General features: G+C 41.9%; 1 protein-coding gene across 10 annotated transcripts in view; it reads right to left on the minus strand.

Annotated features, from left to right (window-relative positions):
- Nucleotides 1-2,920: 2,920 nt before the first annotated feature.
- NR6A1 (nuclear receptor subfamily 6 group A member 1) overlaps nucleotides 2,921-25,674 on the minus strand; it is a 292,713-nt gene continuing 269,959 nt past the window's right edge. For 3 of the 10 annotated variants that reach the window (XM_077144663.1, XM_077144659.1, XM_077144681.1), the window contains 6 exons: nucleotides 23,837-23,991; nucleotides 22,613-22,840; nucleotides 21,098-21,352; nucleotides 11,791-11,912; nucleotides 9,870-10,022; nucleotides 2,924-8,230 (listed from right to left, as the gene is read on the minus strand). In XM_077144663.1, coding sequence (XP_077000778.1) covers nucleotides 8,142-8,230; nucleotides 9,870-10,022; nucleotides 11,791-11,912; nucleotides 21,098-21,352; nucleotides 22,613-22,840; nucleotides 23,837-23,991 — 1,002 coding nt within the window. In that variant the 3' untranslated portion in view covers nucleotides 2,924-8,141. Of the gene's footprint in view, nucleotides 8,231-9,869; nucleotides 11,695-11,790; nucleotides 11,913-21,097; nucleotides 21,353-22,612; nucleotides 22,841-23,836; nucleotides 23,992-25,674 lie in introns of those variants that run through there. The other 7 variants (XM_077144639.1, XM_077144629.1, XM_077144653.1 and 4 more) reach the window with 6 other exon arrangements.

Raw genomic sequence — 25,674 nt, forward strand, 5'->3', positions numbered from 1 at the left:
CCCTGGGTCTGGCAGTTGGGCACTTTAGCCACAGCCCAGAGAGGCTGATTACCAACACTGTGGACCTAGAACCCTAATAGGCAACCAGGCTAACGGCAGGTCAAACTCTGCTGGATTTCTGCTTTTGGGGTGAGGGGCTGCAGCTCCCCTCACACAGCTTCCTCTTATGAATTGACTTCATTAAGCTCCTACTTTGAGCCAGCCATGGCCAATCCTCCTTAAACCCCTGAGACATAGGTACTGGCCTCTCTATTTATCTAATAGGGAAAGTGGCTCAGAGAAGTATCCACTGGATCCAGGTCATGTGTAACTAGTATGGGGGAAAAGCTGGGATTAGAACTCAGGTGGTAAGACCCCTGATAGATGTGCCTGCTGTCACATGAGTTGTCCGAGGGAAGTGATCCCTGGGAGAGGGCTCCATAGAACCACACCCAACCCCCAACCTCATTCCAACACTCTCCCCTGCCATCACTTCTGGTTTTCTTTTTTTTTTTTTTGTTCAATCTCTGGCATAACCCAGAGCTGCCAGCACACCCTGCTGCTTCTTCATTTACAGAGATGATCTTAATTTGCCTCACAGGGATTGCACAAGGATAAAGATCTTTGCACATATCCTGCCAAATAGTAGGTGATCAGTGCCAATTTATACTCATTCCTGAGGTCACACTAGCTATGTAGCCTTAGGCAAGTTGCTTAACCTTTGTGCGCCTCAGTTTTCTCATCTGCAAAATGGGATCATTATAGCACCAACTTCATTGGCTTACCTTAAAAAATCAGTAATCTAATGCACTTGAAATGCTCAGCCCATTGCTTTGCTTAGCTCACTCTGTATTAATTACTTTATTATTCATTTCTTCTAGATTATTGCCTGGCACTTGAGGGAACCAAAAACTCAGTGTTAGTTAAGTAGAAATTTATACATTAAGATTCCATGGAATATTGTCCCAATAGAATTTTCACAGCTATGCTAGGGGAAAAATGTTTCATGCTCAAAAAATGTTTTTGGTAGACCTTGGGTTAAACAAAATCAGTTTTTTTCAGTTAGGACCTCTCAGAGCCCTTACTATGTACCAATGAAAGTTGAGAGTCAATGAGCAGAAGATAAAGTTGAGCTGAACACTCATGGTTTGTTTACTTTTCCTTGTGGGTATTATACTTCAATAAAAAGTTTAAAAAATGGTCAAAAAAAAGAAGAGCAAGTGAAGTATTTCCCCAAATTTTGCCAATAGAACTCCTACTTATTTTTCCATGGAGCCACCTTTTGGTGTATGTTCTGAGAAGTCATATATTTGGGACAGCACTGCTTTTCAGCTCAATTTGGTTGGGTCTGTGCATCTACCCCTTACAGAAATTAATCTTTCGTTAGTTTAATAGAGTTTTGCTTAATAGCAAAAAGTTCAACCAAAGGCCATTACTGAGCTTTGTTACAAACTCCAGACGTCCATATTCAGCACTACTGAATTGCTAAGGCTGAGCAGGGAGGCTGCCTTGTTGTAACTTTGCTATCAGATAGACCTGGATTCAAAAGTCAATTCTGCCATTTAGTCATGTGTCATTTTTGGCAAATGGCTTAACTTCCTCAAGCCTCAATTTGTTTATGAATAAAATGGGGCTAAGACCTAACCCTTGCAAGGTTATGAGGATTACATGAGATAATGCACATAAAGCACTAACCATGGTGCCTGGTACTTTATAGGCACTCAGCAAATGTGTTCCCCCCTCTCCTTGTACCTCTGTGTCTTATGTTTACTTTTTGTGGGGCAAGGAAGAGTCTATTAATAATTCTGCAGTGTTTTCTTTGTCTTAAAACTATCGCTTTCAAACCTCAAGGGCTCTCTGACTCCTTTGTGCTAGAGGCTGAGGTTTGGGAAGGCAGCTGGGCTTCCCCTCATTCCACATGGTTTAATACACTTTGATCATACTCTCTTCATACTTATCTTCCCAGACTGAGAAGCCTTCATCTTTCCCATCTGTCTTCACACAATTCTCATCCCTAGTCTGCCCCTTGTCTGATCACATGAGCAGCAGGGTTACAGGAATGTTGGGAAGATCTGGGTTCAAGTCCTAACTGTGCCACTTTCTGTGTGACTTTGGGCAAGTCCCTTAACCTCTCAGAGCCTTTATGATTTCAGCCATAGAAAAAGTATTAATAAACGCCATCCTTTTTGTAGAAAGATAACTATTAATCTGCTGGACTGCTGTCACTGATGTGTGCAGCTCTTTCCTGAGACTTAGCAGATGGTTTTTTCCCTAAACCCCTGAATGTGGCATTTGAAGCTTCAATTTGCTTGATACGCACTAATCCCCACATTCTGTTACCACTCTTGCTGCTGCAGTCCCTTGCTATATCTGATTGCTCCATATATGTATATATTCTTGGGGGCTGGGGGTGCATGGCCAGGGAATTGAACCAGGGTCTCCCGCATGGAAGGCGAGCATTCTACCACTGAACTACCCTGAATACTCCATATATTTTTTACTTACAACTGGACCTTTGCATATATTGTTGGTTCCTTTACCTGCCTTACCTTTCCCTTTTTGTCTGGTTACTTTCTTCTAGGCTCACCTTCAATAATATTCATCTGTGAAACCCTTCTTGACTATCCTGAGTAGAACAATGCACTCTCTCCTCCAGGTCCTACAACCCACATACATCCCTAACTGCAACCCCGATTCCACTGTACTGCATAGGTCTGGGTTTGCCTCTCCCAGTAGACTCAGTTCCTCTAGCTGTGCCACTTTCTGGCTGGGTTACCATGGGAGAGTCCCTCCACCTCTTGACCTCATTTCTTCACTTATAGAATAGTTAGTAATTCTAGAGATTCAAAGAGGTTCAGATCTGTGAAAAATTCTAGCACTGGGCCTGGTACACAGTCAGTGCTAGTTCATTGATTTAAGAAGTTCTTAGAGAGGCATCCCTTCTGCCAAACCCTCAGCAATAAGGATTGTGGTAGGTTTCATCTCTAAGAGGAGCCGTAGGTCTGAAGGTATGAGCTAATTGCTTGGGATACCCCATCATCCCTCCCCAGAACCTTAGATAAGACAGATGCCATGTGTAGAAGGATTCACATTTATTGGTTCAAATACAGTACCTAACACTTCTAAACATGCATTTATACTAATTGGTCACATTTCCACAGGTAGTCAATTCACAGAACAGGGCCCATCCCTTGCCAGCTGGCAGGGTGGGAGGTAGCAGAGGGCCTGGGTAGCCCACAGAGCCCACCAACTATCATTTAGTTATGCATGGTTGATGGAGCCAGGCTGGGGCAGCCCTTGGCCAGCCCTTTGGGGACAAGGGCTCAGAGACATCCCATTTACTCGATTCCTACACAGGACTGTGGGTAGAGGCAAGCCTGGAGAAGCCCAGGGGCAGGCTCGTGGATGCATGTGCCACCAGATCCCCCAAGGATGGAGTTTGTGGGAGGTGGTGTTCCCTATGCCATGGAACACAGGAAGAAAATGGAGGCCTTTTCAAGGGAGTGGCTAGTCCCTGGTTGGCAGGTGGGAAGGACTCCCCAGACATGGCCCAGACATTACAATGCAGCCACAAGGCCCTATCGCAGACCTGGGATGGCAACACAGACAAAAACACCAGCACCCCAGGGCAGGCAGGCTTTCTTTCCCGACAGAAACATGTAAACAGAACAGGAGTTACAGTGTTCTTTTCCCACAGAATTCTTCAGAGAAGAATCGACCAGGATGTTACTCAAGAGGTAGTTTTTTTTCATGGAAATTTGAGTTCAACATTATCACCTAATACAAGACATTTCAGAGTAAGAAAACAATAGTCACCAAAAGACAAAGATGATCCTTTGGTTGGTAGGACTGGCTCCAGGATTTGGAAGACTAGCCTCCACCATTAATTCAACTTTTTTCTTGGGCTTGCAGCAGGCTCTGGCCTGAGTCACAGCTTCCCTTTTAGGCCCACGGTGGGTTCCTGAGCAGGCCATGGCCCATTTAGGCTGCAGGCTTGAAAAGGGAGGCCAGGTGGAAAGTGGACTGATTAGAGGAACCAGGCTTCTTATGAGCTGGTAGAGGCAGGGCTACCATGGCTCTTGTTGTGGGATAGCTAGAAGTCTTAAAGTCTCCAAGTCCCCAGGTCTGGCCAGACAGGAAGTCCCAGCAGGCTCTCTGGCCAGAGGAGGGGGCTCCTGCCTCTGAAGAAAACCAGGTCTGGCTCCCAAGCCCAGAAAAGAAGCTGTTGCCTGTGGCAGCCGAGAGGGGATTTCTGGGGACCCTGTAATTAAATACACATCCCTGAGCTGTGGCCCTAGAAACCCTTGCTTCAAGGCTAACCAGTTTCTAGCATCTGGTGGAATGATTGCCGTTTCTCATCCTGAGACACAGATAAAACATCATATCACACACTGGACATAGATGCTTCAAGCAGAGAAAAAAAGGGAGGAACGATAAACTGCAAAGGCAGAAGGGAGTGCGGGGAGACTCTTGTGGGGAGAATCTTGTGGGGGGGAGTAAGAGTAGTGTTTTTTTTTTTTGTATTTTTCCTTTTAAAAAAATCAATAAAGAAAATTCAAAGTGTAATAAAAGGGCAAGTCTGAAAAGACTGGATTTCTTAAAACAATTATAAAACTTTAAACAACAACAACAACAAAAATATATAGACCAGGGTCCAGAGCTAAAGTCTTGGAACCATGTTCAACTGCCTGCCCAGCTGGGAGGCCAGTGCTCACTTTACTTTGGCTAACCTTGGACACGGCTTAGATGTTGCCCATGCTGGGTTTGTCTTTCTCCATTTGTCCCATTCCCTAGGAAATCAAGAACAAACTACAAATGTAGGAAATGGGTAGCAAAGAAAGGCAGCTAGCTCTCTGTTCCCAGGGTTTTAAAGGCCTTGATGACACTGACCATGGCAGATACTTGCCTCTCTGAGAAGGGGAGGCAGGTGGAGGCAGGTCAGTGTGAACTGGTTGACTTTCAGTGATGCCATGGACACCCCTAAGTTTCCTCCATTCTCCTCTGTACCTGGGTAACAGAGTAGGGAGGTGCCTGCCTGCCGCCTTCTATCCCTGGAGGCTCATCCACCTCACTCATGGGCTGGGGTAGGGATTGGGTGTCCTCTGAGACAGGTAGGGTGCTTGAAACAGGTTCTGAGGAGTTTCTCCAGATTGCAGGCAAGGCCATCAAACCTTGTGAAGGACTCCAAAAGTCTGTAAAGGAGCCAGAGAGCAGGAGTTATAGGTGAAGTTCCAAGATTCCAAACTTTTGTTTTGGGTTCAGAAAACATTCAAAGGGAAAAGCTTGTATGTTTCAACACAGTGCAAGGAGGTAGGACTCTCCTTTTCCACACAACTTTCAGAGTCATATTTTTATGGTGGAAAATTCTCACTCAAAGTGAGTGCTGTTGGTGGCAGGGAATCAGAAAGGACAGAGAGAGGAATTAGAGACAATTTGCAGTTTTTTTCTTCTTCCACTAGCAAAAAGGCTACCTGTTAACCAAACATTATGGGAAGAAAGGCAAAAAGCAAACATACTAAACCTCCCCCTCCAACCTTTCTCTGTGTCCTTCAAACCAAATTCACAAATACATCTAGTGGCTGACCTACTGTCTCCACATTGCTAGCTACACTCCTACCTTCTCCTCGTAATACCTGAGTTTGCAATGCAACACATTCACTTTACCCTGTTTAAAAAAAGCCCAAGTCTTAAAAGGACTGGGAGCAGAAGACATTAAAGGCGGTCCACAGGTCAGTCTCCAACTTGGAACACATGGCCACTTTGCTCAGAGATTCTGCAGTGCTCTTGACAATGAATGGACTCTTTGTTCTGTGGAATCTGCTGCAAACATTTGTAAAAATGGACTTATACAATGGCAACTTGCAATACCTTTCCCCTACTCCACAAATTAACAACTTGCTCTGTTTTAATATTGCATTATTGGAAATACATGTTCTTGACTCATCAGAGAGCAATCTCCTTTGATACCCAACACAAAGGGTAAAATGCTTAATTTAAAAAAGCAATTTCCAAAAAGTAATAATAATAATTTGACAGATGGAGGTTTAAGCAAAGAAAGACACTGCACACAGAAGCCATCTTGAAGAAGAAGGTCTCTGATATGTGTCTCCTCCTCTATCTTGAGGAAAGCAGCTGGGAACTCTGACCTGTAGCCAAAGAATGTGTTCTAGTTGGTTAAATAAAAACTCAGAGAAACAAAGAAAAATACTGTGAACTTAGAAATAAACAGATATACACACACAAATCTCCCCACTGACATGTGAGGAATATCCTAATTGGAGCTTTTCCTGAGGAATATGTCTCCCTTTTTTCTAATTTTTTTTCTTCCTCAGAGTAGTTGGGGAAATGGCATTGAGGAGTAACACTTTTGAGTTTTAGATCCATCAAGGGACAAAGTCATCACTTTTCTGATACCCGTAACATTTCACCAGAGAGAAAAAATTGCAATCAGACACAGACTACCCAGTATGCACTGGGAAAGTATGCTAGGCTGAGTTTGGGAGAGAGCAAATGGCCTTTGACTAATCAGGAAGAAGGAGGTACTGTGGGATCTTCAAGCCTACCCAGCTAAGTGGTTTGTCTGTTGCTTGGCTAAGGGGAATACCTGGGAATAGGTGAGGGAAATTGCTGTAGTATGACAGAGAAGGGAAAAGCACCTGAAAGAATTCCAAGACATACCTGGTGTGGCTGCTGACCAAAGCCAAGAGGGAAGGAACACTTCCCGGGGCTGGGTGGCGCAGGTAGTGAAAGAATAAGGGGTCCAGGCCATATCTGCAGAGGTAGCAGCCAGGTCCTTAGAAGCATGAGGTAGTTTAAAGCCCCCCTCCCTTCCAGGTGCTTTTGGCTCCAGCCCTCTGGGCCTTGGTCGGCTAGGCCACTGATAACTGTAAGGGACAACTGAGCCACTTCGGGCCTTCAGCTTTCTGCTCTAGGGTCCTTAAGAAGCCTGATCTTATTTTGAGAGATTAGAACTTCAAGTAGAACTTAGGGGCAACATTTCTGGTCAGCAGGTAGGTGAATGGTCCTTCTCAACATTTAAAAAAAAGACTGTACTTTTTGGATTCAGTCCTAGGGGTGGGATGGGATGGGATGGGGTGGGGTGGGAGAAGGAACGGGATTCCAAGGAAGGACTGTTTATTCTTTTGGCATTCTGGCCTTTATCCCACCACCCTTTGAAGAAAGCAAGGTGAAAGGAGAATAAATCAGTAGTAGGCACCATGATTCAGAGCAAAGCATTTGCTCAATTGGCCTTTCAAAGCGACAACAGAAAGTCAAATTTATAAGGGAGAGGCCTTAGTTATTCCAGGTAAGGGAATTAGGTAGCTGTGAGTCCTAAGGAAGCTGCTAGGCAAGACCCAAGGATTTTGCCTGGAGGAAAAGTTGGCAGTGGCAGACTGCTAGAGGTAGGGTGTGGGGTGGATGGGTTGGGAGAGGGAAGCAGGGTTTGACAACAGAAACTCCTCTGTCCCTAAGAATTGCTTGTGGAAGGATCTCTTACTTAGGTTTGGTCACTGTGCCCCATTCTCTGAACTTCCATGCTTTTCAAAGAAAAGAGATGGCTAAATCCTCATGTCCTGCCCTGTTCACAGTGTCTTGCCCACTTCATGGTAAACCTAAACAACCCTTTGCATTTCTGCAGTGTGCTCTTCCACCTGGTAATTCTGTGGCTAGAAAAAGGCTGTTTGCTCTCTGACAGACAAATGTATGACGTCTGCTGAGAAAATGTAGAAAAAGTAGGAATGATCACCCCCTTCCTTTTCCAATGAGGTAGTCGTCTTTGTCAACATTATGGAAATAGTCATCTCAGTCCCATCCCACCCTCTCCCTCAAAATACAAAAGAACTATCTCTAAACAATGACAACACTGTAACATCAAACATCTTCACATTCTGTAAACTGCAAGGAAATGCATCGGCTGCATTCACATAAAAGCATGTGCATCATGTTGAAGGCCATACATTCAACTCTGTCGTGAAATAAATATATAGAAAAATGAGGTTAAAAAAAAAACAGACAAACAAACAAAAATTCTTCTTGCTATGGAGGTTGCTGGAAACGGTGTTCCACAGCCTCCATATTGGTCTCTCTGGCTCTTTCCTCTGGAGCCTGTTCTGACCACCCAAGGTGCTGTGGATGGTCTGAGAAGGAGCACTGGGAATAGGTCATTCCTTGCCCACACTTGTCTTGCAGGAATGCAGCACCACCTTAAAAAGGAGGGGCAGCTGTTCCAGGGGCACATTCACCATTTTTCCTGGAAACAAGATGGGGGGAAGAAAAAGAGTTAGCAGCGGCCACTAGGTGGAAGGGTGATTTGCCTCCTCTTGGGCTGGTGAAGGGGGAATACTACTTTCTTGAATGATTTGGGGCAAGCGGCATGGCAGGATTATAACAAGATTCCAGAGAGATGAGGCTAAGTTCCTGATATCCAGACTTATTATGGTGTAGTAGGGAGAGTTCCGTAATAATTCCAATTCATAATTACTGTTACAGGTGATGCTTACTCTGTAGTAGGTATTTAAATGCAAGAACTCATTTAATTTTCACAATATTTCTGTGTGATAAAACTACACTTTACTCTCCTTTTACGGACAATGAATGTGAAACTGAGGTATTGCATCATTATTGGATGCTCCTTTAGGGCTAAAAAAAACTGTAGGAAACTTATATCCTGTCCCCCCCACCCCCCAGTAGATTCTCTAACTAGCATTTTACAGAACATTGCTCTTCAGAATAGCTTAAAAGGATTAAAAAAGTATTGGGGAAAAAGGGACAGTGATCACTGGGGCAAATAAATGAGAAATTCAGTGTTAAAAAGTTACAGTTTTCTTTACTGAAGGACTTATCAGACAATTAATGTGCTATTACACTTTACAAATATCTAAGGTTGTTTCTTTTCCCTGACATTACCTTAGAATCACCTGGGGTGATTTTTAAAAATACTAATGCCTTGGTCCCACCTCATACCAATTAAATCAGCATTTCTAGAGGTGCAGTCCAAGCACTAATATTTCTAAAAAGCTTCTCAGGTAATTCGAAGTGCAACTGAAGTAAGAACCCTGCTTCATAGAGTGAAAGTGAGCTATAATTAGTGAATTCCCTTTATTTCACAGAGTACTTGATTAAACCTCCTGTTTGGTATTAGTTTTGAAAATGCTGAGAAATAAACTATCTGGCCCCAGAAGTAGAAAAGAAGATTCCTTTACTAGACTGAAATTTTTTTCCTTCAGCTGAACTTCGCAGGAACAATCCCAGTCTAGAGGTTGCATTTCTGAGCTGCCCTTCAGTATATGCTGGGTAGCTATAAAGAATCTTTACTAAATGAAGTAAAGCAACAACAATAAAAAGGCCCAGATTTTATATCAAAATGGACTTATTTAACTGTTAAGAGCTCAGAAGGGTACCAAGACCACATACACACACAAAATTTTTTGCAAACTTGGATTTTATGGTATTTTAAAGATATTAATTTAAAGGAATGATCCCTAAAAGCCCATATGCAGTTTTGTGAAATGAAGTTAATTTTTTTTACTGCAATAAAAGTCCATACCATAAAAATCACCCCTTTAAAGAGTACAATTCAGGAACTGAAGTTAGTTTGAGATAATCTGAGCTTCTGTTTACCCATCCATAGAATGACCATTAATACCACCAGACTTGCAGAGATTGTTCTGAGATCAAATGATGCAAGGTCACAAAGTATTCTGAACATTACAGAAGCTCAGGAAATGTTAGATTCTCTTCCCTACAAAGAAAACTCAAACTGGCCATTACAATATAACTTTTCAGAGGGCAAGTGTAATTGGTAACCAGCCTGGAATGAAAGCACTGCTTGCCTCCTTCCTTTCTTAAGCTAAGAGAAACAAAGGGAGGGTTGGAACCCAGAATGTTACCTGCAATATATCGAATCTCAGGCAAGCACATCATGAGATCAGGAAAGCGGTTTGGTTGATGTGTATATTTATATTCAGTGAAATCCTGGCAAATGTACCAATATCGCTTATTCAATTGTTCCAGCTGAGAGGCACTGGTCAGACCCCTGATATCTGTTGGAAAAAACAACAACGACAACACACACACACAGGGAATGGGAAGGACTTTCTAATCTGGAATTAAAAATAGCTCCTTGAATATGTGTACCTTTCAATTAAAAGTTATTAAATATTGTCACAACAGAATATTTTCTTTTTCTAATATGGAGGAATTAAGCTCCAAATACAGGAAGAGAAATAAGATAAAAGAGGGAAAAATGATACAAAGCACAGTCACTAGACTGACATTAGCCCTTGGGAACTAGGTTTTATCCTTCTTAACTTCATACTCAGCTTCTAGCACAAGGTTTGATACAAAACAACAACCTGTGGATGTTGAACAAATAAACGCCTGAATCACCTGCCTTTCCAAATTTCCCCATCACAATACCTTTAAATCTGCCTTTTGCTGGAGCCAATCAGAAACCCTGCTTTTCCTTCATACTGATGCTTGAACACATACACTCACACATGATCTCCTCCATGCTGCTGCTCTCACTCTTCTATCTGGACTGCCCTTCCATTTGTTCTATGTATGGTAAGATTATATACAGAATACCTATACTCTCTTTTTATAAAAAAAAAAGATTACGGGGGTGCAATGGTAGTTCAGTGGTAGAATTCTCACCTGCCATGCAGAAGATCCAGGTTTGATTCCTGGCCCATGCACTTCCCCAAAAACAAACAAACAAAAACAAACAAACAAAAAATTCAACAAATGGTGCTGCAATAATGGGATACTCACATGGAAAAATAATGAAATGTGACCCCGCCATACAGCATACAAAAAAAGGAAAGATTATATAGAGAACATAGAAACATCTTTTTTATAGAAAGAATAAAGGTATTCTACATATAAAGGTTACCTAACCTTTGAGGCCCAACTCAGGTATCTACTCTGCCCTCACAATGTTTACTTCTTGAGGCAAGGGACCTATGGTTTAATTTATTTCAATGTTTTTAAGAGCTTAGCACAGGGCTTGGTTTAGGGAGGGACACAGAACACCAGGTAAATACATGAATGGTGCAGAAGAAGCAGGAGGAGGAAGTTTGTCCAGTCTGTGCTGAGGGAATAGTAAAAAGGGGAGGATTAAGGACCTCTGGACTAGGAAAATGAACACAGGAAGAGAATATTTCCAATACCACAGCAGCAAAGTAACCCAGGTCCACTCTGAGAGTAAAGTACTTATATTCTACTTTGGAAAAAAGAATACAAATTTTCTTTCATACACTGGCTAACAGCAGCTCCTATCCACCAGTTTACAGGTAAGACTCCATATAAATTATATTCAACATTCTTCTAATTAAAAGCCATACTTGACATGTGTAAGTGTGTAATTTTTTGTGCACCCCCACTCTGCCCTGAAGGGGCCGTCAGAACCACTGCCAGCCTGTCACAGAGGCCTTATCTGCAATAATTTCATCAGTCACTCTGCTTTTCTTCAGTTGCTGGTAAACTTGGTACATATTTTAAATGACGCATGTACTGTCCTTGGTGTCTGTGTTTAAATGCATTAAAATTGACTAAAAGCGAATCCTCTTCCTTCCTCTATGAGTTATAGAGATTGTGGCATTTAGGCTTGAAGAAAAAATCCAAAGCATTCCCTGCACCATAGAGGAACAGGATGATGACGAAAGCCTTCCAAGATTGGCACCCACATGGTGTGATAGATTCTGTGTGATAGACCTGAGGGGAGGGAATAAAATAGGAGCGCAAGCGCTCACTGACCAAAAAAAAAAAACAAACCACAAAGGTCTCTTCTTCCCATCCCCCGCCACTCACCTTGATTTAGGAAGTTAATTGCTTTCATGCAAGCATATTCTTCATTGCTGACCTTTAGCTGATGGAACTTGTGATAAAGGTAGATGAGTCGCTCAATTACCTCCATCCCATCATCACTAAATCTGGGGAATGGACACAGGTGTTAACAGTGGGCTTTAATATCAGTTGTAGCCAGGGAAGGGGAGAGCTCCTTAAGGCAACCTAGGAAAGAGGTTGAGGCTGGAGGAAATGGAATCCAGAGCCATTTATGAAGGGACAGAAGGATACATAGTGTGTTTAAAAGGCCAAGTGGTTCATGCAAGCTACAGTTTCCACGGACAAGTGAAATCAATCAAACCTGGGTTCAAATCAAGGTCTATACTTATAAGCGGTGAAACCTTGGGGAGATCATTTGACCCTTAGAGCTTTGAAGACCTCTTCTGTAAAATGGGAGTGATAATGATTGCTTGTTCAGTGTAGCAAGGGCCCAAGGAAGTTTGACATGTGAATGTGGAGAAATATAACATTATTATGACATACTATAACAATAGTATAATTGCTGTTGTTAAGATGGAGTTTCTAGCATCAATGGTAGCTGCCTTGGTGACTCTATGAGACTCTATTACAATGCAGAGAAAGCATTGGTTTTTTTAATATTTATTTAGATTCACTGTTTCCATAGGCTGAAGTTATGCAGACTGATAATTTATACTGGCATCCCTGGCTTCAGCTAGGGAGGAAGAGAAACATTAACTGACCCTCCCCATCGTGCTAGCCTCTGTACTAGGCACTTAATGTGCAATGTCTCATTTAATTCTCTCAACCATACAAAGTGAGGTGAGATTATCACTATCATTATACAGAAAAGAAACTGAAGTTAAAGAAGGGAAGGGAGTAGTCCACAAGCACACAATTAGTCAGTGGTAGAGTTAGAACTCGAAACATGGGATGCCTCCCTAAAGCTCTGATTTTTCTAACAACTAAGATGGCATTCCCTAATGGTGGGGGGAGTGGGGGCTCAAAGCTGGTTATGTTCATTTTTTTGGGTTAGGAGTAAGTTCCTTGGGGGAAAGACCAAGTTTTAGGCAAAGGAGCCCTAGGCTAGCCATCTCAGGAAACTAACACTCTGGGTCATAATGGAGAATAGTTATACCAGAGATGGAGATATCACCAAACTGAGTGGCAAAGGCTTAACAGGAAAGCAGGACTGCATGAGCTTAGGAAAGCTGCAGTTAAGCCTGGCCTCAGCCTTCTAGGAGTGGGCTGGACAGTGGGGCAAGGAGAGTTCCAGGTGGGCCTTAGATAGGACTTGTTCACAGAAAGATGATCAGCCTCAAGAATTGTTTCCTGGTGACATGGGCACTGCAGTCCTGTGCCAGGCAAGAAGGCACTATCTTGGTAAGGTCCAGAACTCCTGAGTATGCACTACTGCTTTCTGGGCAATGTAGCTGTCTGTATTGATTTTGAAAGTTTTGTTAGGGCTTGGTTTCCTGGGCAAGCTGGACATTTTCTCTTTACTGGGGAAAGCCTGGCTCTGGTTGGACCAGGGGCGCATATACTTTTCAAGTACCAGGAGAAGCAGGTACCTGCCATTCAGAGCTCTGACCCTATCTTTGCCTCACAGCATGGTTCCCAGTGAGTCTGAGCTGGAGCTTCTTTCGGGTTTGCTAATTTGAGCTACAATGGCAGACTTTCTTTCTTTCTTTCTGTGTCTAGCCCAGTGGCTTTTACAAATTTATTAATACTTTTCCATACTGGCTGACAGACAAATTAATATTGAATAACTACTATAGCAACATTAGTTAACATTCTACCATTTGTTGAGTGTCTGCTACTTGCCAGGTACTTTTATAAATATTTCACATACATTGTCTCACTGGATACTTCCAATTAATCCATGAACTGGATATTGATTATAATCTCCTTAGTTTACAAGTGAAAACTCAGAGAGATCATTTACTGCACTCCTATTATGTATTAGGTCCTTTCACATTTTACCCTCCTGATAACCTGTGTAGTAAGAAATATCACTTCCAAGTTAGAGATGAGGAAGCAGAAGAGAAGGTAACTACCCCAAGGTTACAAAATAAGTGTGTGTTGGGGGCTCAAGATTTAAACCCAAGCTTTTTAACTCCGAGCCTATTGCTTTTCTCAGAACTACACCATACCCTGCCCCTGCTTGTTCTTAACTAGTAACTGCAAAAGTCTACCACATGGGACCTCAGGAGCTCTGTGTTCCCACAGCAATTCAGCCCAGAGCCCAGCTTTGAGTGGGTGTTTGGGTTTGCTGTAGAGCATAGAACTTCTTCCTGAATGCCTCCATGATGCTGAGATTTGCAGGTAGCAGTGTACCTAGGAGGGATGATCACCCCTTAACATAGTACTTTGTTGGCTACTTTTGTTCCTGAGAGGGAAAAATATTTTACTGCAAATTCCCTTTAATATCTACTTGGTGAAGTGATGTGGGGCTAGGGTAGGGTTGGGCATAAAGGAGGCTGCAAGGAGAGAAGCAGTGTCAGCATCTGTCTGGTGGCTGAGCAGTGTAGCAAGCAAAGATAACGCTCTGTTGCTTAATCAGCAACCTGCTGCCCTGAAAGCTCACTCTGGCACTTCAGAAACTGCAGGTGTATGGCTATCAGCCAGACCCCTAGCCCGCAGTGCCAAACCAATTCCCTGGCTGAATCTTGACTGAGGGACACAAAGGCTTATATACCTGAGTATATGTCCCAAGTCTACCCTTTCTCTTGGGGACAGTACATGTCTTCTTTTCCAAATTTCCTATGGGAAGCAACTATCATAGACCCTAAGCAGTGGTGCTGGGTTGGCAGGGAGCCCAGCAGCCCACATTTAGTCTCTACCAGCCTGACTGCAAAGCTTTCCTCCACACCCCGCATCCCACCCCTTGATAAACAAAGTTGTTCTCTGTTCTATGGGCCCGCTTTCTCCTACAGCCAGGCCTCCTCCACACCTGCCCACTCCACAGTTCTGATGCCCCTGTATTCTCTGTCTACAAATTATCAGTATTTGAAGCCAGAAAAGTTGGACAAACACACCCATTCTTCTTCTAGGTTCCCATTATACACGCATGCTAGGACAAGGAAAACATTCCTGCCAGGATCCCCCAAACCACTGGACCATTCAGTCAACAATTGAATCTGACACTGTATAAATTATGTTCCATTAAGGGAGCTGAAGGGTTCAGTTGTCTCTCTTTCATTCATCTAAATACACCTATCCCCAGGAGCAGCCATCAGCTACAACCTTAGAGGAAATGTCATTTCAGCATCCATATACAAACTCCAACATGAAAAGTTGGACAAATTCCAGAAAGTCAAACCTTCTGAGAAGGTTCTGGGGGAATAAGAATTTTAGTAAAGATTAACGGCAGAGAGCCTGGGCTTTGGAGCACAACAGACCCAGGTGATGATCTCAGTGCCATCTCTTTCTAGCTTTGTAGCCTTGAGCTTTCACCTCTCTGAATCTCATGTTCCTTATCTGTAGAAAGGAATAATATGAGTGCCAGTCTCACAGGATGGTGGTGAGAGCTAAACAAATAATGTACATAAAGCATTTAATATGGAATTTGGCACGGTAAATACTCAGTAACTGTCAGTTATTATTGTTATTAATAGCTTCATCATCATCTCTTCCATTATTGCAGCAAAAAGAAAAGACTAGATGTTTCCTGAGCCTTATAACTAGGGTCCTGGAAGGAAAGCTGGAAGACAACTTTCCAGAGCTATGGCAGAAATGGAGCTAGTGCTCAGGAAATAGAAGTGCCCATTAAAATCCATCTAGTATAAGGCATCCTCTGAAAGCGAAGGAGTCTTGATTACAGACAGGAGCAGTCACTGGCTGGTGCTACAATCTGCTTTAAATCAAATTCACCAGGCTCACTGTCTGATAACAGCCTGATTAAGGAAAATGGGTACCATAAATTTAATTCAATATTTGAGAAAAGGAGGTGGCCATGTATCATCTGCAAAAAAGCCTTTTCATGACAGCAGGAACTCACACTTAAGAGTTGTGAAAAAGTAAAGGCATTTTGGGGGAGTGGGAGTAACATAGGCACAGGCAAGGTAGGAAAGAGCTATGGCCAATTACACTCTCCACACCCCAGGTTTCTAGCATCGTGAGGGCTGCTTTACCGTAATGAACCTGAATTCCAGGGGTTCTCACACATCTATTTCCTATGACTTGCTGGGCAGTTCCACAAGCATTTCAAACCCTGAACCTAAAGTCAGAATGGCTTTTCTTCCATCCTGTTCTTCTGCCAGCTCTATTATCTTGGTAAAAGAACTAGTGCCCACCTAGCTGGCTACGCCAAAAACTCAACTTTTCCACTCACTCAAGGCCCATTAACTTTACCACCTTGACAGGTTTTAGCTTTGTGCTGTCCTCTATTCCTACAGTCACTGCTGCCTTATTCAGGCCTTGTATTTTTTAATCTATGCTATGGAATAGTCTCCTATCCAGCCACTCTGCTCTAGCCTTATCCATGCCAATCCATCCTGAACATTACAAGCCACAGGCATCTTTTTAAAATGCAACCTCACCATGTAATTCCTTCAATTAAAACTTTCTATGCCCAAAGTGATCTACTGATTCAGTATACCTATGAAAATCCCAGCAGCCTTTTATGCAGAAATGAAAAAAATCAATTCTCAAATTCATAGAATTGTAAGGGGCTCCAAGTAGCTGTATATATATTGTAAAGGAAGAACAAAATTGGAGATCCAAAAGTTCCCAATTTCAAAACTTAATACAAAGCCATAGTAATAACAAAAGTGTGATACTGGCATAAATACAGACATACAGACCAACAGAATAGAATAGAGAGTTCAGAAATAAACTAATACATCCATGGCCAACTGATACTTGACAAAGATGCCAAAACACATTAATTGGGGGAAATAACATGTCTTCAACAAATGGTATTGGGAAAACTCGATATTCACTTGCAAAAGACTGAAGTTGGACCCCTACTTTATATACAAAAATTAACTCTAAATCGCTCACGGGCCTAAAAGTGAAGGCTAAAACTGTAAAACTCCAAGAAGAAAACAGAGGGGAAATCCTTCGTAACCTTTGATTTGGTAGTGGTTTCTTAGATATGATACCAAATAACACAAAAAAATAGATAAAAAGGGCTTCATCAAAATGAAAAATTGTATGTCAAAGGACACGATTAAAAAAGTGAAAAGACAACCAAAAGAATGGGAATAATCATTAACCATATATCTGATAAGAATTTAATATCCAGAACACATAAGGAACTACTACAACTCAACAACAAAAAGTCAACCCAGTTAAAAAATGGCCAAATGACTTGAATAGACACTTCTCCAAAGAAGATATACAAATGGCCAATGAACAATGAAGAGAAGCCTCAACATCACTGGTCGTCAGAGAAACGCAAATTAAAACCACGAAATACATATCACTTCATACCCCCAGCTACTATTTAAAAAACAAAAAACAAAAAATATTAAGCATTGGGACGTGGATGTGGAGAAACAGGAACCCATATATACTGCCGGTGGCACTGTAAATAATGAAGCCACGGTGGAAATAAGTTTGACGGTTCCTCTGACAGCTGAAAACATGACCTACCATATGACCCAGCACCCCACTTCTAGGAAGTAGGGACTCAAACAGATATTTGCACACCAATGTTTATAGCAGTGTTATTCACAACAGCCAAAAAGCGGAAGTAACACAAGTGTCGATCAACAGATGACTGGCAAATAAAATATGATATATACATGCAATGGAATTATTTATTATTCAGCCACAAAAAAAGGAATGAAGTACTAAGGCATGCCACAACATGGATGAACCTTGAAGACATCATGCTGGTAAAAGAAGCCAGACATAAAAAAGACAAATATTGTATGAGCTCACTTATAGAAAATACCTAGAAGAAGTAAATTTCAAAGAGACAAATCGTAGGCTATAGGTTACCAGGAGTCAGGAGAGGGAGAATGGAAGAGGGAGTGATTACTTAACAGGTGTAGAATTTCTGTTTTAGGAGACGAAAAAGTTGGGATAATGGATCCTGATGATGGTAGCACAATATTGTGACTGTAATTAATACTACCGAATTGTACACTTGAGAGTAGTTAAAATGGGAAATTTTAGTTGTATACCTGTTACTACAATTAAAAGTATATTGCTAGAGGGAGGTACAATTGTGGCTCAGTGGCAAAATTCTCACCTGCTATGCCGGAGACCCAGGTTCAATTCCTGGAGTCTGCCCATGCCATAAATAAATAAATGAAGTATATTAAAAAAAATTTAGTGCAATTTAATATTATTATACTTGATCTTAGCCAAAAGCTGAGAAGCGATAACTTAATCCTATTTATACAATAAAATACTATTTTTAAGCTGACATTCAAGCCCTTTCATGTCTTGTCTGTAAGTTTCCCCCAGCCATATCTCCCCTAATCTGTGTCTGTCTCTCTCTCTCAAAATTCAGTCTTTCTATACCCTAATCCACAGGTTTGCTTTGGGTTCCCCGCACATACCAACCATGCACTATTTCTGACTTCTAGGACTGTGTTGCCCTGCTTTCCTCCTGTTCTCTACAACCTACTTAGAAAAATCCTACTTCAAGATGCAGCTCAAATATGTTTCCCTCATAAACCTTCCCTAATTCTGCAAGAAGAGGCTACTGCTCCCTGTTTTATGCTTGTACAGTCCCTCAGCCATCTGTCAATCTCCACCACCACCATCACTTTACATTGTAGTATTGTATCTGTTTTTGTTTGCTTCCCAATCCCCTGGGCCAAGAATAGGGACTCTGAGGGTCATATACCATGGCTCTATCATCAGTGACTCTAATATCCCTCCCTAGATACACACAATAGATGCTCAATAAATGTCAACAAAATCAGAACTAATATGTCAAAGTTTAGTTCTTATTTTTCCATTGAAGGATTTCATAGTGGAGTGAGAGTCCACTAACAAACCCATTTCTTATCCTCAGAACCCCACAGAGCTCAGCAGCAATACTCAGTGTTATTCAGTCATGGAAATGTTCTATAACTGCAATGGCCAATATGGCAGCCACCAGTCACAGGTGGCAAATGAACCTGGTAAATATGTCTAGTACAAATGAAATGAATTTTTAATTAAAAATTTTTTCATGGATATATATATATAACTTTGCATTTTAACCATTATGAAATGAACAATTTACTAGTATTAATTACATTTACAATGTTGTGCTACCATCACCATCATCCATTTCCAAGTTTATTATCACCCAAACAAACTCCATTATCTATTAAGCAATACCCCACCCCTACAAGCCCATGGTAACCTCCAATCTACTTTCTGTCTCAATGAATTTGTTTATTATAGGTATTTCATATAAGTGAAATCATAGAATATTTTTCCTTTTCTGTCTGGCTTATTTCACTCAGTATAATGTTTTCCAGGTTCATTGTTATAGCATGTATCAGGATTCATTCTTTTTATGGCTGAATATTCCACTGCATGTATATTTCACATTTTGTTTATTCATTTATCTGTTGATGGACACTTGGGTTGTTTCCACCTCCCGACTACTGTGAATAATACTGCTACATTGGTGCACAAGTATCTGTTTTAGTCCCAGCTTTCAACTCTTTTGGATACTGTGGTGGTTTGAACCTGTATGTACCCAAGAAAAATATGTTCTTAAATCCAATCATTCCTGTGAGTGTAAACTCACTATAAGAAGGCTACTTCAGTTTAGGTGAATAGGTCTCAGTCCTATACTGGAGAGAGAGAGAGAAAGAGAGAGACAGAGACAGAGAGAGAGAGAGAGAGGAGCCTAGAGGCTGACCCTGTATGCAGCTTCAGACTGAACTGGTGGACTTAAGGCAAATAGGAAGGCTGGGCTCCCTGGACTAGTTCTTCAAACCCTGACGAGATTAGGCAGTTGGTCCAGAGTTATAAAGAAGGAGACAGGAAACAATGAATTAGAGGCTCTAGACAAGGGGTTAGGTCATCTGCAAAATCAGAAAGCTCCGTTTAAAGGACAAAGTATGAGTTGGGTTCAAAATTTACAGATTACTCTAAAGCCACAAAGCATCATTTATAAGGAAATATTAGAAAACCCGGGGAGAAAGTCAGCACCCTAGACTCCTCCCTCCCTCAGCTGCATAAAGGGTTCTTGAGGGTCTTGGGGATTTGCTCCCAGCCTGAGCTTCAGCTCACCTTTATGTTATGATTGGCTGGCAAAGGGAAGATGTACCCTAGTCTGTGCAGAGAAGCATGAGGATTGGTACCCCACTCTCTCCAGCTTTCATCATTGGACACTTTTTCTTTCCTCTTTCTTTGTGCCTTGGAATATTATGACTTCAATTATTTTTTACTATCCAATAAAGGTGATTTATTGGAATGTCTATTTAAATGTGATTTAAGGTTTATAAGACTTCTCAAGGATAAATTAATAAGCCAGAGAAGTTGTCTCAAAAGATGATTTGTAAAAAAAAATAATTTGTTCTAATTTTGGGGTCAGGAAAAATGGTCACCATAACTCTGTCCATGAGCCGCATGTCTCCAAAGTGAGTAGTAAAAAAGGGTACTCGGACAGGTCATAGAGTAGCATGGAGGAAGAAGATTCATTTTAGACAGGGAGGTTAGAAGGATCCTGGGATGAGACTTAATGCTAAATAAAACATTGAGGAAAAGAGCTGATTCTCTTAGTTCTATGCTCTGAGAATCTCACTATTCTGGGAATAATCTGTAAGAGGCAGCTGAAATGAAATGAAAGTGCCCAAGTTTTGCAGTCAGGCAAGCACAAATTCAAATCCTGGCTCTGAATTCAAATCCAGACAAAATTAAAATCACCTAATAATACCTATAATGCTAGAGACTGTGAGAATGAGACAATATAAAATACCTTGCCCAGAGCCCGTACACAATAGATAATACAATGATTCCTAGGGCTCTGTCTTAAATTGTAAACTACTGTTCCAGAGCCTCTCACCTTGTGGGAAGAGTATAGATTTTTGTTTTTTGCAGATGTCTTATCTTACCTCAGTGATACACGTGATAAAAATAATAACTTAGCATTATGTCAAGCTTTACTATACAATATCATTTATTCTTTATAACTACCTTATTAGAGAGGTATTATTATCATCCCCATTTTATAAACTCAGAACTTGAGGATCAGAGATTTGGCTAAGGTTATAAAGCTAGTTAGCAGAAGAGCAAGGATTCAAATGTAGGCCTGTGTGATTTTAATGCCCATCCTCTGGAGTGTCAGACAACACTGCTTTGCAGGGATCACAATAGTTTGGTTTCCTGGAATTTTCTCCCCAGCCATCACCTGTGTAATTCTTCATCAGAGGGTGAGTACTTGGCAGTGACATCAGCCAGTTCCCCAAAGATCTGCTTGCTGTAAACGGTGAGGGAAGACAGCAGGATTAATTCCTGCCATGTTGAGCTCAGGAGGCATGTGTAATCCTTGATTGAGAGCTCGCAGAAGAAAGGCAGTTTCTTGATCCAGGCAATTTGCCTAAAGAGCAACTCGTCAGCCAGGCGGCAAAGCAGGGCAAACAGCTCTGCCTGTGTCACAGCATATCTGTGGGGAAGGGATAGGGGACAGTCACGTCTATTGGCTAGAGTGTAAGGATGGGGGCACAGGGAGAAGGTACGCCTGAGGGCACAAAGGGTCCCTGGCAGTGGGCTCCTTGCCTTTGACCATGGGCAAGACTGGGGCCAGCAGAAACAAGTCTGGGGAGAAAGGGAGGCTGAAGGGAAAGGAGGCTTAGAAATTTGTATAACTATCAAGGAATATGGCTTCTAATGTTGGTGTCCTTAATGTTCTACATCTTAGAGAAAATTACCAATGACTCCCTTCCTAGTTTTGCCAATTAGAACTCCAATGAAATAGTCAGGTGCCCATCCGACACAGTGAATAACACAAAAAAGAACACACAAAAAAGAACAAGATAGCTGAAAAGAACAGAGTATGTTCAGAGATTTTTCCTGCTCTCACTGCACCCCCTGGTGGTGAGAGTTTAAGAGCCAGTGTTGTTCAGCCCTTCCTCTTTGATACAGTGGGTGGAAGGAGCAGGGCTTTTTGTATCCCTGTGATGGGGCCTCTGAGGCTATAGTCCCAAGGGTCTCAGCTTTCTTTCCCTCAAGGTTCCTGGGCATGACTCTTTCCCACCCCCCACGCCCCACCCCCACATCTAAAGGGTTTGTGTGCAGTCTCGTGGGTGGATGTTTGCGTGTCCTCTTCTGAAATTGGAGACTAGGTCAGTAAAAATCTCAGGATACCTTTTGGGGGTCTAGGTTGATGCTCCAGGCCAAAGAAGTGATGGGTGCAACAAAGGGCAGGCCTGAAGGCTGAACTATTTACTTAGCTAGAGCCTACTGAGGACTGGGAAAGTATTCTGTCTACCCACGCAGGCTTGCACAGAACAGTTCCATACTACCATGGTATTTTGACTGGGTATAAAGATAGGCCACAACCAATTAGAGTCTTGAGTGCTTGTTAAGGAGCTTAGACTCGATGTTCTAAATATGCCAGGAAATACATTCATCTCTACTACAGAAGTGCTCAAATTCATCCCAGGTCCTGGCTAACATAGGTCCAAGCAGAAAAAAGTATTTAAATTCAAATTCCATAAGGATATGAAAAAAGATGCTCAAGAGAAAAATGAGGGACCATTGACTTAAAAATAAGCATGTATTTGTCTTCTGTTGCTTGAAATATCACTTATTATTCCCCCTTACTCACTCTGAAGCCTGGGTTATAGCAGCCAGGGATATAGGCAGGTGTAGAGGTAGGGAACATTTTGGCTGCAAAGGGCCAAACAGGGCAGCGCTCACTTACCCATCTTCAATCAACATGGGTGTGCCCAATGGCTCCAGATCCTCGGCTGACACCAGCTGGTGAATCAGACTGTACGACTGGGGATCCAGGCTGCGAGCTTGTGGGGGCAGAAGTGGCGAGTGGCCAGAAAAGCTAAAAAGGTGCGGTATATATTGATAGTGTGGAGGCACAGACATCCCCATGTACTGCTCCCTGAATGCCATGAATCCATTTAGCTCCACAGACCTACTGGAGAGAAAAGTCTCATGTCAGGCCGAGCATGGTCGGCCTAGGGTCTACTTCAAATGAAATGAACCAGAAGGTGGTTCAGATGTCTTTGGTCATGTGGTCTGTATCTTCATCAAGCCAGGGGAGATAAGTAATGACTACATGCATGTCTCCTCTATTATATTTCAATCTGAGAGGCAGGGACTCTGTGCAGGTATGTATATGTGTGGCTTACCATTGGACATGCAATGCCTGACAGGGTAGGTACTGAATAAATGCTGGTTGAATGAAATTTTGGAGCAGGTATCACATTTGGAGAGCTTTCAAAGGACACTGGCAGACTGGTGATGACAAAGGTGTGTATGTACTATTTTAATACTAAGAAAACCAAGGCACAGAAAGGCTAAATGCCTTGCCAGGATGTAAAATAACTCCAGTACCTAGCAGGGAACCCACCTTGTGGCAACAAGTCCCTAAAATTTTAAAGAAAGGAACAAACTAAGGATCAATGAAATGAATAAAGTACACTGAAATATGAAAAGAAATGCAGATTCTTACATTCCTCCCTTTTCTTGAAGAAATCTAATCATTTTGTCAACTAAAAGGAAAAGTTTATTTCTTAAAATGTATAAAGTGAAAAACCTAACTTACTGGGACAGTGAAGTTGTATCTTAATTCAATAATGTCAATGTGGTTTGTTTTATTTCAGTTATAAAGTAAATGAATGAAAAGAGCTGCATTTAAAATATTCTTCTGTAGGTAAAGAACGTATGGGTATGGATAACAGCTATAGTATTTTATCAGTTTGCAGAAGAAACTGCAGACATTTTCAAGGTCCTTAGCATAAAACGGGCTGGGAAACAATGCTTTGCATTATCCAGGCCTCAACTCCAAGAGTCTGAGGAAGTGAGAGTACAATGGCTGAGATGGCCTGGCAGAAATACCCCACCCAGAGGTTCTTTCATGGCTCTATTCTTCATATGGCCCCCAAGATGCTGGGCTTGCCTTGAAGCTCACCTGGAGGACAATGTGGAGACTGGTGAGGGCTGGTTGCTCTCTGAAGCCCTATTACCAGGAGAACTGTTGTCACTGTCACCATGGTTGCTCCAGTGATTGGCCTCTTCCTCGAACTCCTGCCCAGACATGATCCTTTCAATTTCTTCCTCCGATATCTTTAACAAGGAATTGATAAATGTTAAATTGAGTTCTCAGGACATCCTCTTTTTCTTCCCCAGGACTTAAGAACTTATTCAAACTTCACGGGATTCTCAAGACTCTCTAGTGAGTAACCCAGATTCACTCCCTTTCAATCCCATACTCCAGGCCTCTCACTAATCTTAGGAAAGCTTGATTGCATGCCTTCCAGCACCACAGCCCAAGATAGCTTTCCTTATGCCCATATTCTCAATCCACGAGACCTCATGTTCCTCAACACTACTCTCTGTCCTTGTGTCTATCCGTTCCTACACCTGAAACACCACTTCTTGATGACAAAATTCTACTTGACCGTTAAGACCCAATTCAAATGTCAACTCCTTTGTGAAGTCTTCTAGCATCACCGAGACAATTTTAAGCCCATCTTCTATCCACTCATAATTCTGGTATTCTGAGAGAAGCAGGATATCTTAGTGGTTAAGAGTATGAATTCTGGAGCCAGATCACTTTTGTTCAAATCCAGGTTCTACCACTTTCTAGTTATGCAATCCTGGGCAAGTCATTTAACTGTCTGAACTTAAGTTCCTTCATCTGTATGGTGGAGAGAATAACTATCTATCTCATAGGACTGCTATAAACTTTAAATTAGCTCACTGAAACATTTAAATGCTTAGAACAGGGCATGGCTTATAGCAACTATTATGAAAGCTGGTAATGACATCATCATCACGATTTTTCTTAATAGCACTTATTGTAATATATTACAGATATATCCTCTAGAAGATTCTAGGGCTAAGATAGGACCTAGAAAAGAGTAAGGACTCAATAAATTTATACTGGATAAGTGAACAAGTGTTCACATATTAAGCACCAACTATGGATATTTTTAGTACAAGATACATTCCTAAAACTAGTAAATAAAAGAAGAAACTGTAGGTCAAACAGTGAACTGTAGCTCAAAGTGAACTGACTTGCCCAAGATCACACTGTGTTTGTATGCCTGGGCAAAAGTTTGAGGAAGAAGCCAAAGTATCCAAACATTTAAACTCCAAGTCCAGTGTTCTAGCTACTATATCATAGAGGGAGTGAATAAACATATCTTCTATGAAGTGTCTAATCCAGGGTTGAGGCCTATCTGGCTAAACTCAATACACAGAAGGGGAGTGAGTGCTGAGGATAAAGGATCAGATGAATTTTTATTTCTCATTTCTATTGAAAGCCTGGGAGGACACTGTCTCCCAACTCTGTCTGACTCAAACTTGTATACTTTGCTCTGGCATCCTGTGAGGGAACCCTGAGCTGCTCTGATCATAAATACAGCAGTATTTATAACTGGAAGCCAGCTAGTACAAAAATCTTGGAGGAAAAACAAGTTGAATGATTGGCTAGGAATAGCTTTTATTTCATATTGAAATTTAGGAGTTGTCTTTCAGCCACTTGTAATAAAAACACCAAATCTTTTCTCCCAGGGGTCCTTAGAACTCTAAATCATTGTTTTATAAGATATGTGAAGACAGGGTGCAGGGGTGGTTCAGTGGTAGAATGCTCACCTTCCATGTGGGAAACCTGGGTTCGATTTCCACACCACATACTCCTCCCCTGTCCCCCCTCCCCCACCCACACGGAAAGATATGTGAAGACAAATGGTGCCATCAAACTGCAAGACATCTACTGAGGGTCCGACAGAACCAGCCTCTGTG

The sequence above is a fragment of the Tamandua tetradactyla genome, chromosome 2 (assembly GCF_023851605.1).
Source record: "Tamandua tetradactyla isolate mTamTet1 chromosome 2, mTamTet1.pri, whole genome shotgun sequence".
Lineage (NCBI taxonomy): Eukaryota > Metazoa > Chordata > Mammalia > Pilosa > Myrmecophagidae > Tamandua > Tamandua tetradactyla.